The sequence below is a fragment of the Mastigoproctus giganteus genome, chromosome 8, assembly GCF_048544385.1.
Source record: "Mastigoproctus giganteus isolate SK-2022 chromosome 8, ASM4854438v1, whole genome shotgun sequence".
Classification (NCBI taxonomy): Eukaryota; Metazoa; Arthropoda; class Arachnida; order Uropygi; family Thelyphonidae; genus Mastigoproctus; species Mastigoproctus giganteus.
In genome coordinates, this window is record NC_143582.1 from 60457413 (window position 1) to 60474788 (window position 17376).

General features: G+C 34.3%; 1 protein-coding gene across 1 annotated transcript in view; it reads right to left on the bottom strand.

Annotated features, from left to right (window-relative positions):
- Positions 1 to 1718: 1718 nt before the first annotated feature.
- The window catches only part of LOC150081563 (proto-oncogene tyrosine-protein kinase ROS-like), a 356247-nt gene continuing 340589 nt past the window's right edge, over positions 1719 to 17376 (bottom strand). Inside the window, exons 38-39 of the mRNA XM_090380246.1 lie at positions 13254 to 13375; positions 1719 to 2665 (exon numbers count right to left, since the gene is read on the bottom strand). Of these exons, the coding sequence (XP_090236372.1) occupies positions 1829 to 2665; positions 13254 to 13375 (959 nt within the window). The 3' untranslated portion in view covers positions 1719 to 1828. The remainder of the gene's footprint in view (positions 2666 to 13253; positions 13376 to 17376) is intronic.

Sequence of the window (17376 nt, forward strand, 5' to 3'; positions counted from 1 at the left end):
TAACGAATGCATGTAAATAAAGTATCCAAAACCTTAAGCTTTTGAATTACAGAACTTAAGAGTTTTTCAATTCTCTTACAAACACTTAAGCTATTTACAAAAGTGAAGATAATATACATTTATTCATGCACCAAATTGGGAAATACGGGTAAGGTCACTCTTTTCAGAATGCATTTTACCAGTGCTTTTGCTTAATCAAATAAGTTAATAAAAAAAAATTAAAACCAGACAAAAATGGCATTTTAATTATTTTTCATTATAAAATGTTTGATCTCATAATTTAAAACTTAACTCTCCTTAAAAGAAGTAGTAACTCTTGTTACTAATTTGGAGCATACATAGAAATTTTATAAATTCTTGAAACATATTTTATGTAACTTTTTCTGCCTCCTTATGTTCACAACTGATTGTATTAGAAAACACTTTAAATAAGCATACAAATTATAACAGCTGTTTAACTATACAGAATGTAGAAAGTACTAAGACGTTCACCTTCTAGCGGACTAGTATATGAAGGCTGATCAAAAGGACAGAGACTGAATCTGAAAACCAGAATAGTTTAGAAATAGAACTAACTCCCATTATTCTCCCTTCAAAACAGTCTCTTTCAGCATGTACACATATATTACATCTGATAGTGCTATAAGCACCCCCAAACATTTTTGAATTGCTAAAAGCTTGTTCAATTATTTTGTCTTCAAATATTTTGTTTTTGATGGTAATTTTATTTATTTTCTTAATAAAGATGTTTTCAATGGTTTCTGCATATTCAAGCAAGTCAGAACTTGTGGATAGGTAGTTTTTTTCCTGTTCCTCTGTTAGTCAATATGATGGAACTAATTTTACTGCAATATTACATTCTCAAATCATCAGTTAAAATGGCCAAATGCAATGCATCACAAGAACACAAATTTCAAATGCTGAGGAAGAATGACTGAAGCAATGGAATAAGTTATAAACCTTCTTGGATGTGCATGTCAACAATGTTCACTAAAGCAGTGGCTCCATACAGCAAGATTTATTGGGGATATATATTCAATCTCTGCTTTTGGATCAGTCTTGTATTTTGTTTTAATATGTCCAGCCTCATCCATATAAACTGTGGCAATATTTGGGATTTTTTTTTTTTTACTCTAGCTTGTGCTGGACTAGAAGATTAAAATTTGTAATTGGATAGTATGTTAAATCATAATTTTAAAACTTAGAAAAAATCATTCCCTAAATGATATTTAGTATTCAAGAAGAATGATAATCAGAATAACAGTCTCCACTGCATCCAACATACAGAACAACACTTATTCCTATTCTCTTTTTTATATATACATTATATAATTTACTGCATTATAGTAAATGTTGTTTCACAATGATGATGTATGAAAATAATTACATATGATGTTTATTTAGCTAACAAAATATTATGTACTTCATTCAGATGTGCCTTAATGCTGTGGATAAAATCAAGCGCATTTTGTTCTTAACTTTTAAGTAATGAAAGGCCAAATATAAATGTTTGTTTCAGTTAAGATCTGAACTAGAATAATTAATTTCTTTTATGAGTCAAGAAATAATTGCCCAATATAACTGATATCAGTAAATATTATAAATGGATTCTTGGAAGTCATGATGCATTTGGATTCTCTTTTCTATTTATGATCTGATAGAACTGTATTATAAAAGTCAATCTATCTAAAAAACTGAATATTTACAAAGGCATGTAATTTGTATAATTTTTTTTTTTATAACAAAGCCAAAGCAATGTTTTGGGCTTTCAAAAACAACTTTTAGATTGCTTCTCAAAACTAGCAGCTGGCACTTAGCTTTCCTTTCCTCAGCACCATGAAGACTGTGGGATATAGTCAAGTTCAACACCTGATAAAGCAGATAAAGTAGAAATTCCGCTATTGCGATTACTGCTGGTTGCAGAATTTGTGTGTCCATTACATGGGGCAGTGGATGCAGTTGATAGTGACCACTGGTCATCTTCTAAAGAGTCTATACTCCTACATAAATTGTTTTTTATAGCTCTGTTCAGTTCAGTAGAGTTATGATAAAGAGGGTTGTCAGTTTGTGAAGTTTCATACTGTCCTGATGTGGAAGGTAAGGATATAAACAGTGATGTAGTGGTGCCCTTATTGCAAGGTTGAGGTAGAGTAATTGATGTGTTGAAATCCCCATTTTCATCACACACATAAGCTTCATTCATGCTGCATAGTTTTGATTTATTTTTGCAGTGAAGTAAGCAGTCTGATGCAATTCCATTTAACTGTACGGATTTAGGATAAACTTGTGAATAATAAGGAACACATGGTTGGCTAACTACTGGAGACAGTTCTGGTTCACCATTTTCATTAATTATTACAATTGGAGCACTGGGGAGATGCTTATTGTTGATGTAAGATGACCTTGTGCGTTGTAATTCTGCATAGTTTAATACTGGTTGTTTGATTGCTTCTGCATCAGGTGTGTGAGTAGTACAAGGTGCTAGGGGTATCTCATAACCTTCTGCATCTGTTATAACATCTGTATCTGGTAACAGTTCTAAGTATTTTGCTGATTCTCTTCCTAGTCTTAATCCAGTATGCATATTAAAAGGAGGACTGCTTGCAGTGGCAACACTTTCATTTCTTGCCAAAGCAAGACTGTTAACAGGTGCTTCTCTTTCAGCCTATTAAGAAAGATAAATTAAGATTAAAACTTGTCCATTTTATTGAATATCTTATTACTGCATATATATATATATTTATGAGATAGTAAAGCTTAAGAGTGTGCTTTTAAAAATATCTAGTAGATAGGTGGACAAAAAAAATTGTATGTGTAAATATAGTAGTCTGATTTACAAAGCAAGCTTTGTAATATGCAGCATTACTGTAACATTCCTAGTGTTGGCAGTGGTAGTGACAAAACTTCTAACAGTAAAAAGTATTAAAAAAAGAGAAAGGTATATTCTAAGTCCACCTCTTTACAAACAGGTGAACTTAGACTATATTTACTTTACATAAGCCATAATTAGGCTGATCATAAAAATGAGTTCCCCAACTCAATTTAGTGATCAGCCTAAAATACCCAAATTTTGAAAAGCTGATCATGAATATAATGTGGGAATAACTGAACAAGTAACAATGAATAGTAATACATGTAAGTAGATTAACAGAAGGGTCAGCTGTATTTATTTAACTTGCTATTAAATGAGATTTATTAACATTATAAAATGTGGAGTAAAAATTATCAGATGATTGGTATATTATTGAAATTTTGTGTTATGTTGTTTGAAAAGATAACAAAATAATTGCTAAGGATATTTATAATTCTCTGTTAACTATATATTTATAGTTAGGTCTTATTGAATAACTTGAGCTCATTGTAAACTGCTTGCGTATTTACACTCTTGGTAACACATAAACTCACATTTAGTATTAATGCAAATATCATGCCTTCTAGACACTTTCTATAGTTTTTGGCAGCAGGGATATTGTGCCACTCCTGTGAAGCTAAATACCAGCTGTATGGTGGAAATGGTATGAATTGTCTTGCTTCTGATCTGACATTCCAATTTACCTCAAAGATGTTTGATAGACTCGTTATTGTAACATTTCTGTAGTAGTGACACTTCCAAGCACAATGAGCCAAGATAAATTCCAAAACATGAAAAGCAACCCAAAACTGCAATACCACCAAAATTCATTGTTAGGACAATGCAGGATAGCAGATGGTGTTCTCCACAAGGATATCCATTCTGCAGAGACTACTCCCACTGTTACCTGGCAAAGCTGACTTGCATTCTTTCATGTGAAGTATGACTTATGTGCAGCAGCCTGGTCACAAAAACTAAGGTAATGTAATTATAAAATTGCATTACCTTGAATTGTAGAAGTATTTGTATCATAATATGAACTGAATTTTAATGTGAATTGCAGAAGTATTTACTGTCACACCTGTGGATGTATGCATATTTGTTCACAGTTTCTGAACAGATGATTGCCAATCCTGCCAAATGAACCATAACTGCACTCCTTAAAAATTGGTGATCTCTGTTTTACAATTTTCATGTCGTTATTTCTTTCCACAACTTAAATATATAATAATGCATATATTCAATCTTTCTGTTAAGACTGGTATTTACCCCACTCACTTCAAAACAGTCAATGTTATTACTATCCCAAGGAGCAGTGCAATCCACTCACTAGAGAATTACCATCCCATCTGCCTTCTGAACTCGCTGGCAAAAATTTTGGATAGTATCATTCACAACCGATTAATGGAATATTTTCAGCACTTCATCTGTGACAGCCTACCACTAACCTTCTCACTATCTGGCAGCTGGTTCTAGACACCATCGATCATGGAGGTCAGGTCGATGTGATCTACACAGGCCTTTGATGGTGTCCCACACAATAAACTGCTAAAAAACAAGCTACTATGGAATACTTCATCCTCTACTATCTTGGTTGATGAGTTATGTATTTTATATCGAAAACATAGGGTGATCATTGGACAGGAAATCTCAAGGGAATTTTTTCCATTGAGAGGAGTACCACAGGGATCATCTCTTGGGCCCCTTTTATTCACCATCTTTGTCAATGATATACCACAATTTGTTGAGAGTGCCAGAGAGGAAACAAGAGAAAAGCGATACTTTTGATCTGGTTATCAGCCATGACCCTCCATGCAATAAGAATCTGCAGATAAAAGACCCACTAGGAAACAATGTGCAATTTACTCAAAGACAACTACTGTGAAAGGCAAGGAAACGGTGACTACAGCAGTCTCAGACAGTTTTAAATTCTATGCAGTGATACCAACAAGAAATTCTAAATGTGAAGCACTAATGGATGTTACTGTAGAAGCTGCTAGAATTTTTATACAGTCGATTCCGGTTATTTGGGACACATTTTGAGGGGGGCATTTTGAGGCTGCCCCAATTATCCGTAGTTTCACGTAAATAGTTAAAAATACAATGCCCCCCTTTACAATTGGTTCACTGTACAATCGAATTACGTTATGATGTCGTTGTTGTCATTTGGTTTTTTTAGGAGCATTAGCAGCTAAGGCCATATTGCTCTGGGGATATGCGGTGGTCATTCCCTGACTTTTCCGCATCCTCCGTATTTGGTGATCATGGGCTCGAACCCCAGTCTAATCAAGAAGCGTGTGCTACGCAGTGCTGCTCCTGCCCACGGAGGCACCTATCACCATTGTAAAGTACCGTTCACTATACGATGTGTAATAAGCGCCTGTCATTGTGATCACGTTTGTGAATTGAATTTTAATTCAATTAAACAGCGATTCTAATTAGCGAAAATAGGAGGAATATTATCCACAGGCTATAAAAGTAAAGATATATTAAGTACAAATTTACCCTTTATTACCTTACCAATTAAAAAATTAAATGATACGTGAAATTCGGAAGAATATCGGGAGAATTAATACATACTGTAATATGTACATACTAACTAACTAAACTAGTTGACATTTCTGTTCACTGTCATTTGTGGGTGGGGGTTAAAAAGATAAGCAATCAATAACAAAGAACACGGCACACACAAATTGCAAGTAACACGATACATGCAAGGGAGAACGGAGTAACAAATTACGAAGCTTTAAAAATAGGAATGAAGAGAAGATTCTGAAAATTATTTTTTTTATATGATTGAAGATTCCATAGAAGTGTAAACACCTTTTCCATAATAACCCACAGAATTCCAGCTGTCGGTATTATCGCAAATTCAATAACATCGAGTTTACTATCAGTTTATGATAGGTTTCACTAACACAAAAGCCCAATAAACAGGTGACATCTAATTGTTTTATGGTTGTAACCTCCAGAAATCCGACCGAATTACATGGTACGGTCGGAGACACTCGTAGGGTAATCTTCAGTGCTGCGGTTTCCTGCCCCGATTAAACGGCATTTTGTCCCAATTAAGCGAAGTAAACCCTGGCTATTTTCTCGATTGGGTTCTGTTTTTTAAGATTTGCCCCAAATTAACGGCTGCCCCGATTAACCGGTGGCCCAAATAACCGGAATCCACTGTATTTAGCTAAGAGATACAATTCAAGTCATAGCCCTAAATGGATGTCAGATGAACTGATGACACTCTTGGCATTGAATTAAAATGAAAGGATATGTATAAATCATTAGGTGATATGGATGCCTACAGTAGATACAAACTGCTCTGCATTCAAATCACAAAGGAAATTAGGCAAGCTAAGTCAGATTACGAGAAGTATGGCAAAGAATTCTTTACTTGTGTAAACAATAGTAGTGGGGGGGGAGAGAGGTTGAATCACATTGATCCATTAGATATGAATGGATTAACTGTTGATTATCCTGCTCAAGTTGTGAACAAACTGAATGGTAGTTTGCATCTATATTCACACATGAAAAATTTTTTAGGGATGGGCTTGTCAGAAGTGAGTCCAATTCTGGCAGGGAGCCGAATGATTTTGTAATAACTGCAAGAAAAGTGGAGGAGAAATTGTTGAAGCTAAACATAAAAAAGGAATCCTGGGTGAATTAGATCTATTCAGTTATATTAAAGGAGGCAGAAAAGAGGTAAGCACACCTTTAGCTATGATTATGTGGGCATCCCTGGATTCAAGATGTGCAAATGTACATTCAATTCACAGTATTGAATGTACAAATCTACATTCAATTCACAGAGGGGGGTTAAAGGGAGACATGAGTAATTACACTGTTAGCTTGACTTCTATTCCAGGGAAAATAATGGAGGTATTGGTTAAAGAAGTAATGCAGGGCCATCTAGACATAGAATACATACTGCAGTTACAGCATGGATTTGTTAAGGGGGTTATCATGTTTGACCAATCTGATTGGGTACTACAAACACAGTAACAAAGAAACTGAATGCAAAAATAATTTTGACAATGTGTACTCAGATTTCTCAAATGTTTTTAATCCTATTGCACATAAAAGAGTGCAGTACGAAGTGGAGCAGTGTGGCATTAAAGGCAAATTAGTGCTATCGATGAACAGTTGAGTGGAAGAAGGCAGAGTTTTTATGAATCAGCAGTGCTCTTTTTGGACAAATGTTATTAATGGAGTCCTCCAAAGTTCAGTGCTTGGCCTGTTCTTTTCTGTATATATTGATGAAGGCATATCAGGCTTAATGTCTATGTCTGCAGATGATACAAAGGTTGGCAGGGTAATTAAACACAGTAATTTCCACCTTCTTGGCCCACCTACCTAATTTGTCTAGACCTTGTTGCTACTGTAACAAGGTCTAGACAAATTAGGCATACTGACTGACAAGTAATTGAAGTTTAATATTGACAAATATAAGATACTTCATATACATAGCAGTAATCCCAGGTTAATATACCAACTGTGTGGTGCCTCACCCAAGGTAGTGTAGAATGATAAGATCTGTGAGTAATTATGTAATGAGATATGAAGTTCTCTGAGCAATGCAGACAGCTCATGGGGTTTTGTCAATGATATGCAGGGATAAGGAGGTGATTATCCCCTTATATAAGGGATAATCACTTCCTTATCCTTATCAATGGCTAGGCCACACCTTGAATACTGCATACAGGTCTGGAACCCTCATTTTAGGAAGGATGCGGATGTGTTGAAACGGGAGCACAAGGGTGCTCTTACCAGCAAAGGCTTCAGTTTTGCAAATTGCAGCATGTGTAGATTAGACACTTACGAAGAGATCTGACTGAGGTGTTTAGGACCTTGAATGGATTGAGTAAGCTCAATGCTAAAGAATCCTTTATTTTGAATTTATAGCCCCTCTACATGAAGGGCCATAAATTCAAACTGAGGAAAGACAGTTGCAGGTTGGATGTGCAACAATTTGCCTTCAGTCAGAGGGTAAAGGCTTTTTCACTTTCAGTAGATTATAGTCAATCCTTGAGGCTTACAACTCTATTTACTGCAGGAGGCCTCTTGCTTCAGGTTTCCTCAAAGAATCGGATTGCAGTAACATGATCCTCAAGTGTTGTAGAGGTGGGCAATTTGAATAAATTCAAGGAACTAAATTAACGAGGAGATGGACAAGCGAAATGTGAAGTGATGTCTTTTTTTTTTCTGATGCTCTAAGCTTGTATCATTTGCCACTACTAATAATAATCTCACTGTTTAAGACAACTTCCTTATACAGTGGGATTTTGACCACCCTATCTCTACAAGCAAATTCAATAAATTATTGGCAGAATACCATGGAGCTGCCTGTCTACACTATTCAGAGAACTTCATGTCTGACCATATACTCCCAAATTTCTTTCTTCTTCTATTGTCTTTAATTCAATTCAATCATACCCTCCCTAAAGTGTATGAGCTATTTTATTGTTGTTATTCACCAAGTGTAAGACATTGCATTTTGTAGCATTAAAACACAGCATCACTCTTCTGACCATCTCTGTTGTCCTGAAGAAGCCTTGGCAATGATCATTTACTTGCATCTGTTTGCTTGTTTGTGGTTTTATTAGGGGCATTGGTATATCTATGGCCCTAGTGTGCCAAATGCAGGTGACAATGCTCTTTTGATATATGTCTCTATATGCATGAAACATGGCAATTAACTGTGAAAAGCACCTCTAGTGGAAAAATTGAAACACTTTCATTTGCGAGCACTACTTTGGCAATCTATTTACAAAATTTCAGAATCCTATAACCAACTGTTACTAAAGCATCCTCTAGTGACTATATTTCTATATAATTAACCTACAGTGGTGGCCAAAAAACTGCATTATCCCATTAAAGTTCATTATTTCATTATTCTTCCTGTCCTGTGCATGTGAAAAGATGTCACTTGAAAGTATCATTTCATCCTGTAATGTTATATGCTATTGCATCATGCTTAATAATTCCCATTTCAGATTGTGTAATAATTCATGCTTTTAAATCATCCTGTGTATGAAGGCAAGTGCCTACTAGTACATTTCACCAATTTCTTATTGCTCTTGATAGAGAGTGCTTTTTAGATGATATATTTTCAGAAAGGTTGGCTGTAACCAGTCTTCTGTGTAAAAATTGATGCAAGATTGGAAATGTAAAAATAAAATCTGTATAATAAATAAAATTAGTCCTCCAGCACAGGACAGATTTCATGGTTATTGTGAAAGATACACCTCTCCATATAAATCTAAAACTAGATGAAGGAATATATTGGTGCAAGGGCAAGTGAAGTCCAACAATTTATGTCACGATTGCATCTTATCTGATAAATCCAAATTTAACATCCATGGATCAGATGAGAAAACCACACCATAGGCTCAATAAATTTCTGTCTACCTCTTTGCTTGTTATTCAAGCAAAGAGGTAGACAGAAAACATTTTGTAAATGATACTCTTAATGGCAACTACTATAAAAAAAATTGCAAATTTGATGAAAGGAAAATCTCAACTGCACCTCCTCACCAAAGAGGCTGGAGATTGTTTCAGTGGTCAAGAATGAGAAAACAAAAACTAAAATGATGAGGGAACTTGGCATTCTGTTGTCTATCATCCATGTGTGAGGAATCAGAGACCATAGAATTTGCAGCAGCAGCAAAAGGGACTGACCCTTGCAAACAAAAGTGTAAGGAGCAAAGCATGCAGGCTATGAAGAAATTTAGGAGTAGTTTTGTAAAGTAAGAGCAAGCACTATACCAATGTCTGGGTTTGTTGGTGAAAGAAGAGGCTGTCAAAGTAGCATGCAAGATGGGGCTTGCCATGAAATCCTTAAACAGATGGTTACTGCATTTCCAGAAGTGGTATGTTTTGCTGTGCATAAATGAAGTGTCTTCTGTTGATACAATACTAGCTGACAGTTGGGGGGGGGGGCTCTTATACAAAAACCTGCAAAAGAAACTGGCCTCTTCTACAAGTTACACCCAAATCAAACATTGGCCTTTAAAGATGAAACAAATCATGCTGGGAAGAAATTGAAAGAGTAACTGCTTGTTGTAAGCTTGCAATAGAAATAGAAGTGAAAAACCAGATGCATTTTTCATAGGAAGAAATCATGAAAACCCATGATGCTTCAAAATGGTAACACATCTTTGTAACACTTGTAACACTTATACAAAATTTGTAACACTTATACAAAAACCTGCAAAAGAAACTGGCCTCTTCTACAAGTTACACCCAAATCAAACATTGGCCTTTAAAGATGAAACAAATCATGCTGGGAAGAAATTGAAAGAGTAACTGCTTGTTGTAAGCTTGCAATAGAAATAGAAGTGAAAAACCAGATGCATTTTTCATAGGAAGAAATCATGAAAACCCATGATGCTTCAAAATGGTAACACATCTCCCTTATAATTACAGAGTAAACAAAAATGACTGGTATGTAAGTTATTTATGAAGTGGCTCGTATAGTTGGAGGATCATATGGCCAGCAAGAACAAAAAGGGGAAAAAAAAAAAACAAAAAATCCTTTGGATTATGGTCCACTCACAATCAGCTAAGCATAAATTTGGAACACACACAACTACCTGCAACACCTAGATGTTGAGGTATTATTAGCTTTCCTCAAAGCATTGTGCTAGAAATATTTAATGTGATATTATTTCTAATATCAAATGCAATGTTCCTGTGTAAAAAATCAGGAAATGGAGTCGAGTCACTGGATGCCATGAGACATATTTATAGCGCGGGTTCTGTGGAGTCCAACATAATCAAAAAATGCTTTACTAAAGCTGGATTTGTTTACAAAGTGGTATCATTGAAGAAGACAATGTGAAACCTGCATTGGTATCTGACAGCTGGGAGGATCTGATAGATGGCAGATTGACAGTTTGTTAATAAAGACTGCATTGCTGAGATCCAGGAAATTACTGCTGATCATGTGGAAGAGGTCTTGCTTCAAGGATGCATTTACAACAATCGCTGTGCTTGAGTCACTTATCAAATGTCGGGGATACTAATAACAGTATTAGGCAAGCTTAACAGCTTTGTCATCGAAGAGATAAAATTATGATTCTAGATGATTTCTTCAAAAAAGTGATCACTGCTGCCTGTCTGCAGTGACTACCTATTTCCATTTTGAGTTAAAAACTTGGCAACAAGTCAATTTGTTATATTGTATTTTATTTTCTGCTTACTACTATATATAAAATTACCATTAGATACATACAGTGTTTCTGTGTGTATGCTACTTTTTGACATTTATACGTAGACAATAATTCTATTCCATTTTTACCAATGAAGAATATATTATTACCAACTATTGCATACAATATATCAACATTTGCAGAAAAATTTAAGCACATTCATTTAATTTAAAGGTAGTAATTTAAGTCCCTTTGGATTCAAATTAAAAAGGTTTCCAATATGTCTAAATACAGTAAAACCTCGTTATTTCTATATCGGATAATTCGAAGTTAAGAGTAGTCCCCGGCAAACACCATAGGATTTTGCGTACTTCTTAGTGTGGATAATTCAAAATATGTGTACAATGAAATTTGAAGCCATTACGTCCAATTGAAGTCTTTAAGTCCAGTGACCCACAAACATATTGCGTGTTTACGTGGAAAGTTTTTGTGCTCAAATAGCGTTTCCATTCTCCGTTTACCAAGCTATACATTGTTGGTTTATCAGACGCTCATTCAAGGTCATTCTGGATTATTGAAGTCTGCGTGGGACATAGCCTCGAACTTGAGAAAACACATCACAGTAATGCTTTTTTAAATTTATTATGGCTTTTTAGTGCAGGATTTAAGAAGTTCTACCGTATAAATTTTAAATGCAATATGATAGGATACTATCGTGTGTTAGATTATACTCCCTTTAAGGCAGTTTTTTCTTTCTCTTATAGAAAAATTCTATTTTGGTAAATAGAAGAAAGAGCTATGAAATGACTAAGAGGAAATAAAATGAGCTAAATATTTCGGAAAAGTTAAATTTGATTCATGAGGTTGATAAAGGAGTGTAAACCAAAACAATATGGTATTCCACTTTCAACTCTCTCGACATTTCTTAAAAATCGTGATGCCATAGAAAAACAATTTGAGAAAGGAAACAACTGGAAGGATGAAGAGAACATGGTGTGCAAAGCACAAAGACGTAAAGAGTAAATTATTAGAGTGGTTTTTTCAGTGTAGGGCTAATAATATTCTGCTATCGGGACCTATGGTGAAAAGTGTTCCATGACTAAAAAAACTTTTTTAGTCACGGAACACTTTTCATCGCACAATATATTTACGGAACACTTATGAAACATAAGTTTAGTGGGAGTCACAGAACTGTTTGCTAATATTTTATTGCATACAACGCACTGTGCATTAGGAGCATCTTCATTTCCAAAACATGTAAAGCTTAAATTCAAATAACTGTTATCATACTTTTGTTTTGGTCTTTTATTAGTTGGTTCCTGTTTTTTCACTTCGGATTTTTGGGGAACAAAAGGCTGCGATTGTTCATCCTCACTTTGAAGTGTGACAATATTGTGTTCGGTTTCATCAACCACAGTTGCAATACTAGAAGCACTTGCTTCTCATTTTAAAGTTCCTTTTTTCAACCACAAATCCATGGTCATTTATTTTAATAATAATAATATTTTGAAATACTAATAATTATCAAAAAAGATTTATACAAGGAAGTGAGTTTAGTTATAATATTGGTTCGCTTCCCCTCTCTCCTTCAACCCATGTACTCTAGGCTAAATCACATACAAATGGTATTAGATCACTATATTGCTACTTTTTCATAGATGTCATTACTTCTACGCATACTTCTTTATGAAAAAGCCCGCTAAAATAAAGTGTTGTGCGGTCTATTTGATTATTAGTCTATGCCAGCATATTAATAACTGGAACAAAAAAAATGTTAAAAATTATAATGATACAATAGTGGTGTATGCTACAAATATGCAAAATTTATTTATTTTATTTCTTTAATTATTAATTATGATTTTTCATGGAACACATTTTGGGAAATGCTGGTCTCGCAGATGCAATGGACAAAATATCAAAAAAAGTACATGAACTATAAAATAAATGAAACAGACTGTTGGATTGCTTTTTGGTATTTTTTTTGATCCCTTGAATTTTGAAGTAACAATGTTTTACTGTAGTTGGTTTTGTAATTTTTTCAATCAGTATAATAATGTTTAATAATTTTTTGTAAGCTTAAAAAAATTTGGTATAGAGGAGCAATTATTCCAGTTGTAATGCTTGTTTTGCAAAAAAATTATAGTGATACAATTTATGTGGCCACTATTGTATACATCACAAATAGTATATAAAAAAATGTTTAGAGAAGCTAAACATCTGCATTTAAAGCTATGAAAGGATATATAACTTACTACTGCCATTCCATTTATTGGTGTTAGTGAATCACTACATATGCTCTCATCATCAGCATCCCTAACTGTGGTTAATATGGCTAGCTCTCTTAATCTTGCATTATAATTTTCTGGTAATCTTCCTAAAGGAGACAAAGATAAATGTATATTCCATGATCAAAAGGTTTAATTAGTGCCACCACCACCACCATATAGTTATTATTAAAATGTCTTCATGCAGTTCATAGTAAAAGTTTTGCTGAAGAAACCTGTACATTTCCAGTCAAAAAATCAAACAGTGGAGCATCCTAGAACATCTCAGATCTGTTGCTAACTGATGAGTCCATTGTTATTTCTTCACAAGTTGGGGGGGGGGGGGAAATCCCATATCTAATTTGCACATGCAAAAAAGTACACAAAAAAAAGCTTATTCATGCAAAGCAAAAAAAAAAAAGGGGTTCTGCATTTAGATACTTTGTAAAATATAGAGATTAACTCATACCTTTTTTATAGATACTGCAAATGCTTAGATAAGAAGTTAAAGTTAAAGTAGAGAACAGTAAATATCAGTGTTTTTTATTTATTATAATAAGAAATGTGACCAAATTACTTTACTATTAATTATTACTCATCCTAGAATTAGCATTTAGCATTATCTACTGCCACATATACCATAATACTAGGCCAACTTGCAAAACTGTCATAGGTTAGCTGAAAGCAATCCTACATCTCATTTAATTATATAATTTCTGAATTAGAAATTTACTTATTCCTGATTAATATCATAAATATCATGTAATGCAGAAATTAGGTAAAATTGAAGACAAAAATTCAAGAAGACTTTGATAACGAATAACAGTTTAAATTAGATATACTGTATTATACAACATATAGGTTAGTGCAAAAGCATCATTTTAACGTAGCCATCTACCAAAGTAGTTAAATTAAATTGGCATCGTTTTGGTTATATCTCACATTGTGAATGCCTTCACGAGTTGCCATGGTATTGTACTACCTCGAATAAGTAACACTTCACCAGTGGAGAAGACTACTGTTACTTATTCTCAGCGGATACCATTACTCAGACAGCACCGTTTCAAAGCTTGTTGGCTTCTCCTTGGTGGGTGGGTGGGCAGGTACGCTGGTGTTGCCAATTTAATTAATTAATTTAACTACTTTGGTAAATGGCTACGTTAAAATGACGCTTTTGCACTAACCTATATGTTAGTCATTCTACCTCGTAGCATGAGGCCTTTGCCCTTAAATATTTTATAGTATATTATACAATAAAAAAATATTTTACCGACTAAAGTTAATATTAGACAAAATTCGGTTTTTTTTTATTGCATTAACTTACATGACAGTAAATTCTTCTCGCAGTCTGAGGCATTTTAGCCCTTGTAAATAACTTATGTAAATTTAGCAGACTTAAAATCATAGTATATGTTATTACCATAAAATAAATTTGAATTGTGTTTGAATATCTACATTTGAATATCTCCATATAGCTAACTTATAACAACAGTGATATTTCAGGCAGGTGCTAGTATACTGTAGTATTTTCAAAGACAACATATGGGTGCATCTGAGAGGGAAAAAATTAATGTGCAGAAGAAACTCATCATGCATATAAAAATTCTTCTGCAGCTACCTGATCCTTGCTGTTGTGGTGGTTCATCTCCATGGTAGCCTTGATTGTCATAACATGGCAAAGAAACTAACTCGCCCATGCACTCTGTGGGTGTGGCATACAGGGGTTGAGGATTTGCTGCATTGAAAACAAGCTTTTTCAAGCATACAATTTATAGTAAAAATGAAGGAACTGTTGTTAACAAAATCTATAATCATATACATGCAATTACATTTTTAGGTAGACACCATGAATAATAAAAGTACCCTGCAAAAAAAATTTATTTTGAAAAATCTTTATCATTAATGATTTCAAATAGGTAAATTATTAGTTTAGTGATATAGAAGACAAGAGGTTTTCAAAAACAATTTTGCAATTTTATTATAAAAAACATGTTTACAAAAAGCAGCTCTTTTTTTATGCAACCACTCCTCTGCATTGCTTTAACAGCTAATCATGAAGAAAATAGCTTCCAAAAAAATTGTATTTAATATATTAAAACAGGCAATAAATTAAAAATAAGGTGAGAAGTTATTTCATAGTTGCCAATTATTAGGAAATTAAGTTTTTTTTTTTTTTTTTTCGTGGGCTTGTTTTCTTGCATCATTTAGCCACTACTTATACTGAAAATGTATAATAAACATCATATATATTCAAGTCAAAAAATCAACTAATGAAAAAGTAATTTTTTCATCAGAAAATACTCACTACATGATATCTTATTATAGGAGTTGGAAAATCTTTTAATGCAAAAAATCATTAAAAGATTTTCCAACTCCTATAATAAGATATCATGTAGTGAGTATTTTCTGATGAAAAATTTACTTTTTCAGTTATTTAATGCCTTAAAAAAATTATAAAACACTTTTTTATAAAATGAGTAAGTATCATGACATTTCTACTAGAATTTGTGCTACATGATATTTTTTGTCTGGCCATCTTTATCAATTATTACTGATTTTTATGAACCTGTCTTTAAATATCTTCAAATGTGACAGAAAATTGCATAATGCATGAAGATAAAACATTACAGTGAATTATGGGTGAGAGGGGGGGGGGGCAGTCACATGAATGTTATGTAGCAGTTTTTCAGAAAAAAATATTTAAATAATCTGACTTGAATTGAAGAATTTAGACTTGCCATCTCTCAGACTTTGAGTCATTTTTGACTCAGGAATCTTAAAAAGGGAATTTTTCACTTGCATTATTTAAAATAATCCTTTGTAGGCTATCCATAATATAATATAATATAATAAGGATGTTGTGGTATATGACTAAAGTCTGTCTAATCTAACTTCAGACTTTCTGCAAGTTTTCATTTGGCAACCATATCATCATGTCAGCATGGTGTTGGTATCCATCTGCCATGTGGATCCTATTCAGAAATTGTATAGCCTTCACAAAACTTTTTAGCTACCTTAGCATTAGCACTGGCATATGATGCAAGAGACCAAGCTTATAGAGCATCAGCCACCAAAAACCACAACACCCATTCCCTCCATTACTTTGTCTAGTTTTCCTTGAATTTATTTAAACTATCAACTTTCACAACAACAGATGGAAGTTTGTTCCAGTAATCAACCACCCAGATGCTAAAGGAAAACTTCTACACATCTATTCTGCAACTATCCCTTCCTCAATTTGAATTTGTGCCCCCACATATGTATCGTCTGAGAAAGAGGAAGAATCCCATCAACACTAAGCTTGCTCAATCCATTCAAAACCTTAAACACCTCAATCAGATCACCTCACAGGTGCCTAGTCTCCAGATGCAATTTACAGAACAGAAGCCTTCTTGATAAGAGCAACCCTTTGTTTTGCTCACCAACCTCATTGCCCTTCTCTGTACTTGTTCCAACAGCTCCACATCCTTCCTAAAATGAGGCATCCAGACCTGTATGCAGTACTCAAGATGTGGCCTGGCCATTGCCTTATACAATGGGATAATCACCTTCTTATCTCTGCTAGCAAAATTCATCTATATCATTGACAAAACCTCATGAGCTGCCCTAGCAATCTCTCTGCATTGCTCAGAGAACTTCATATCTGACGGTGCAATCACCTCCAGGACTTTCTCATTTTCCACTACCCTGAGCATAGTACCACACAGATGGTATGTTACTCTGAGGTTACTGCTACCCATATGCAGTACTTTGCATTTATCAATGTTAAACTTCAATTGCCATTTCTCAACCCAACTGCTCTACTTTTCTAGATCTCACTGTAGTAGCATACTGTCATTAACCACCCTGTCAACCTTTGTATCATCCACACACTTGGACATTAAGCCTGATATGCCTTCATCAATATCATTGATAAATATAGAAAACAACAATGGGCCCAACACTGAACCCTGGGGAACTCCCCTAATAACATTTAGTCCACGAAGTGCAGTGCCCATTGATAACCACTCTCTGTTTTCTTCCACCTAATCATCCCTTTATCCCTAGCAGTAACTTGCCCTTAATACCACATTGCTCCAGTTTGTATAGCAGTCTAGTATATGATATCAAC